This window comes from Glossina fuscipes, unplaced genomic scaffold, assembly GCF_014805625.2.
Source record: "Glossina fuscipes isolate IAEA_lab_2018 unplaced genomic scaffold, Yale_Gfus_2 1, whole genome shotgun sequence".
Taxonomy (NCBI): Eukaryota; Metazoa; Arthropoda; class Insecta; order Diptera; family Glossinidae; genus Glossina; species Glossina fuscipes.
The window spans coordinates 13,470,937-13,476,104 of NW_023998415.1; the positions used below are offsets into that span (position 1 = coordinate 13,470,937).

The 5,168-nt window shown below is 37.7% G+C and overlaps 1 protein-coding gene across 1 annotated transcript; it reads right to left on the reverse strand.

Moving 5' to 3' along the window:
- Positions 1-1,101: 1,101 nt before the first annotated feature.
- LOC119631910 (POU domain protein CF1A) lies at positions 1,102-4,207 on the reverse strand. The gene is given in 1 exon segment (XM_038024484.1): positions 1,102-4,207. A coding segment is annotated over 1 exon segment (2,106 nt). The 5' UTR covers positions 3,673-4,207; the 3' UTR covers positions 1,102-1,566.
- Positions 4,208-5,168: the final 961 nt, after the last annotated feature.

Consider the following 5,168-nt stretch of genomic DNA (forward strand, 5'->3'; position numbering starts at 1 on the left):
TTTTTTTTTTTTTACAACTACAAGTAAGTAGACCTACATCAACTGTATTTTTCTGACTAAATAACTAAGACTTCTTAAGACGTTACATTGCGCTGTGTGTGTGGGGAATGTCATCAATTGGAATTGTGCTCCTATTCGCGGGGCTGATGTAAACGACTTATTATGTAGTTTTAGTGTTTAGCTTAGTTTTGTTTTTCCACAATCTTATTTCTTTTTCTTTTTTTTTTTTTTTTTGTTTATATTTAAATAAATTCTTGCATAGCTTTGTCTTGTAATAGTTTCTGCTTTTTTTTATTATTTATTTATTTTGTTATTTATTTATTTATTTTATTTGTTTTGTTTTTTAATAAATTTCTACACTTAGATCGATTCTAGTGACTTAACTATTTACACGACACGTGAAAATAAACAAAAAATGTTAATTAAAAAAAAAAAAAAAAAAAAAAAAATTTAAATCAATAAATATGTAGGGTACTCTGCCGCCATACGTCCGGACTGAGATTGCATGCATCGCATATTAACTGTAGTTTCAAAATTGTTTGAAAGCAAGATTGTTGTGTTAAAAAGTGTGTAGAAAACAAAACTAATTGCATTTAATAATAGAAAATTACCTTCTATTTGCAAAACACGTTCCTTAGGGTAGGTTTTTCCCCCTTCTGGGGTTTGCTTTCATTTCATTTTTTTTTTTTTTTTTCTTTTTTTCCATTTTCAATTAATTATATTAATTTTAACACTTTTTAACACAATTCAGTTAACACGAACTTAGCCGGCACTCATAATTTTTATTGATTTAAATTTTGTTTTTTTTTTTTTTTTTCTTTTGTGAGAGCATTTTTTACTTAAAGTATATTTTTTATAAAACATATTTTATAGCATATAATATATATATGTATATATATATATATATATTAAAAATTATAATAATAGTAATATAAACCAACTAAAATTGTTTTAAAACATCACTTTGTAACTTGTTTGATTTAAATTGCCATCTTCGTCTTCTTGTTCTTAGAGTTTTTAACAAGTTTTTTAAAAAAACTTTTTATTCACTTTATTACGTTTTTTACTAAATGTTTTATTTTATTTTTAATCTTTTATTTATTTTTTTTTTTTTTTCTATGCTCTCCTCTTATTCATGTGTTTTTCCATTGCTTGCGACAGCGAGTTTTAAAAAAAAGTTTTCCCGGTTTTCTTTCCGTTTTGTTTTTCCTATGTCTTATATTTCGATATTAACACAGACAAATGCACTGGCTTAGCTCTTGATTGTTAAAGCAAAAAAAAAAATAAAATAAAATAAAATACAAATTAAATTAAATAGAAAGAGTGTTAAATGATAAAACTCCAAATTTCACAACGTTAGCTAATAACCAACGACCACAATTAGAAAGTAAACATTCCTTTGTCACTATCCTGATTAGTGATCCGCGCTTTTTGACTAATGCTTGTTATCATATATATCCTACCATTTGGTTTTTTCTACATGTGGCCCTAAAAGCTAATAGTTTAAGAGGACTCGTAGCCAAACCAAGCGGCTGAAGCTGCTGCTGCTGCAGCAGCTGACGTATGCTATTCACCGCTACCACCGAAGGAATTAAAATGGCGCACTGCTCCTGGTGCTGCGGCTGCACCAAATTGTAAGCTCCATTCAAACAATCGTCTCGCATGTAATTGTTGTTGTTGCTGTTGATGATGATGGTGCTGCTGATGTTGATGATGGTGATGCTGATGTAATGAATGTGGATTTAAGTTTAAATGATGCATACCCGCTGCTCCACCAACACCCAAAGCCGAAGTAACCGACGATGGCGATGCTGCTGAGGAGGACGCTTGTAAGATACCACCGCTACTACTGCCTGCTCCCGGTGACGTTTGAGATTGTTGTAGATGCTGGTGATGATGCGTGCCGGCGCTTGTGTGTTGCAAGGCTTGATCGCTGGTATGAAATAAGTGCGGATGATGGGCGGGATTTAAATGAGGATGCTGATGGTGATGATGATGCTGATAGCGCATTGGATCGATATACATGGCAGCTGCTGCAGCAGCTGCTATGGACGATGCTTGCTGCTGTTGTTGTTGCTTAACCTGAGCTAAGTGTTCATTATCGTTGTTATTATTATTATTATTATTATTATTCGTATTATTATTGTTGTTATTATTATTGGCAGCGTTGGCTGAATTCGATCCAAGAGGACTTTGAGGAGACAACACATTTGAGGTCATTGTCGCTGACGAACCAGCAGACGACGATGGTGTATTCGATGTATGATGTTGCTGGTGCTGGTTATGTTGCTGTTGTTGTTGCTGCTGTTGTTGCTGCTGATGAAGGGAGGCAGGAGTCGACGCAGCTGCAGCTGAGTTCGGCTCCTGGATTTCTGATTGCTAGTGGGCCGCTAACTGATGACCTGCCGCTGTTTGCATATTCTGAGGACTCAGCATGGGTGGGCTGTGACTATGACTGTGTGTTCCCATTGGACTACCATGCATATCATGGTGTGGATGATAACCCGCATGCGGATGCATATGACCCGGTGGCATGCCATCCATCATGTCGCCACCCATAGTATTTGGCGGCGTCATACGTTTCTCCTTCTGCCTTCTATTGCAAAACCATACTCTCACGACCTCCTTTTCCAACTGGAGGGTGTCAGCTAGTGATGAAATTTCCTGTGCAGATGGCTTTGGCTGTTTATGAAAGTGCTGTTCCAGTGCCCCTTTAACGCTCACCTCAATGCTAGTGCGCTTCTTACGTTTACGGCCTTGTGCAGCAATTTTATCGATGCTGGTCGGTGATCCAGTTGTCGAATCAGCCTCCTCCAACCACTTTTGTAATAACGGTTTCAGTTTACACATATTTTTAAAGCTCAATTGCAAAGCCTCAAATCGGCAGATTGTCGTCTGTGAAAAAACATTACCATAGAGAGTGCCTAACGCCAACCCTACATCAGCTTGTGTAAAACCCAATTTGATGCGACGCTGTTTGAATTGTTTGGCAAATGCTTCCAAATCATCTGATGTAGGTGTATCTTCTTCGCCACCGCTAACATCACGATCGCCTTGCATATGGTGCGAATGTAAGTGTAGCTGTGGGGACTCGCCTCGCAGAGCGTGAAGCGGCGTCACGCCTTGATGATGAGCAGGATGAGCTGGATGTAACATACCATTCATGGCATGATGATATTGCAAGGGTGAACCACCAGTGGGACCATAATGAGCGGCTGCATGTACTGGAGCATGCCAGGCGTGAGGCGAGGCCATTCCTTGTTGTACCCTGGGCTGTTGCGAAAGATGAGACATTTCTTGCTTGACGGCATCGGCAGGATGATGGTGAGAATGATGAGACGGCAATCCCCAATGATCCGTAGGATGCAACGAAGGCCAAGAGCTAAGACCCCCTGTAGGCGTAACTGAGCTCAGAGAACTTGCAGAGACTCCTGTGCCACTGCCACCAGGGCCACCGCCACCACCTCCCGTTCCAATTGTACTCGGACTAGGTGATGAAGGTAATTGGTGATGCGCGGCCGCCGCCGCAGCCGCATGATGGTGATGATGATGTTGCATATATTTCATTTCACCGGCATCGGTAGCTGATCGAGGCGATGAAGTGTGGTAACCACCACCCAGTGCCATATCCAGCTCACTGCTGGACGGTGTCATATACGAGGTGGCGGCCATCCCCACCGCTCTAGGGCTATTCAAGCCCTCCACGCTGGCGGGGTAGGGCTCCAAGTTGGGGCTCAGTTTAACGACTTTGAAAACCGATCTGTCGAAAGAAAGACCAGGGTCCCTATGCTCATTCCACTCGAACCGTGAGGCAACCGTCTTGAAGTCTTGCGTTTTACAGGCAACAAACGAGAACTATTTCAAACGTTGAGCAGCCCTCAAGCTTGTCTCAACAAAATCTACCAAAGCAAAATAAATCTTCTAAGACAACGAGCAACAAGTTGATTGAAACCGACGGTCTCCTCTTTAAGTAACTTTGCTTTGCTACAAAATATCAATTCTTTGCGTGTGTGTGCACTCTACTCTTCTTTAAATTCGTAATTAGTATGAGGATTTATTTATTAAATATGCTGGCTTATCGACGCTGAACACTGATTAAAGATTGTTATGACTCTAATATGATGTTGACTGACACTTTATTTAAAAATTATTTATGCGAATTTTCAATTCAAATCGCTTTTCACCACTTGTTTTTAATTATTGCTACCACGGTTAACCCCAAATAAATAAATTTTTTTTTTATTTTTTTTTTTTATTTATAATTTTTTTTTTTTTATTTTTTAATTTTGGTTTTTTTCCTTTTTTTTTTTTTTTTTTCTTTCTTTTTTATTTTTTTATTTATTTATTTTTTTTTTCAGAATTACTATTAATTGATGATTTTTAATTTTCAAAAACCTTTAATTTTCATTTATTTCCGCACTGGCGATCTGTATGCGCGGCGTCATTCCAAAGAATGTTTAACAAGAGCCGTTTTCCTATATTATTGAGTAGAGTGTGTCTAACGCGATCAGACAAGTTTAACTTTTTCTGTTTATTGTTAGTTTTCTAATAAGCGCAGTAGTCTGTGACAAAAAACAACACATTTGTCAAATGCTTTTTTTTTTTTTTTTTTTTCTTTAACTTGTTTATTTGCTTTTTTTTAATGCGGAGGCACTGAGATATTCACGTGCAAACTCGTAGAGCTATCGAAGTGAACTAACGTCATGCATCGTCAAACGGAGGTACAGAGAGTAAGCAGAAGGTAAAAAATTGTTTTGTGAGCTCACACAGAACACACAGATATTGTACCTCACAAGTCATGACACGCATACATACAGATTGAGATAAGAACAAGCACAATGCTTTACTTCCAGTTAAATAGGCACGAATGAGAAGCCCTGGCAACCAGCCGTAAATACAAATGAGTAAGCGAGAGAATTAAAGATGTGCTTAATACAGCTATGAATGAAAAACAAAAATGACTAACTATTGGAAATTATGTTAGTCAGACAGAGATAACATAAATTCAAATTGGATTCCAATATGTTACCACCATGACTGGAAAACAAATACAACACACGTAAGTATTATTATTTAATAATAAAGAGCGCATTTCTCTCTCTCTTTCCTTGCACTGTATATTGATAATATGTAAACTAATCCGGAAACCAAAGTTTTAAGAGCACGCT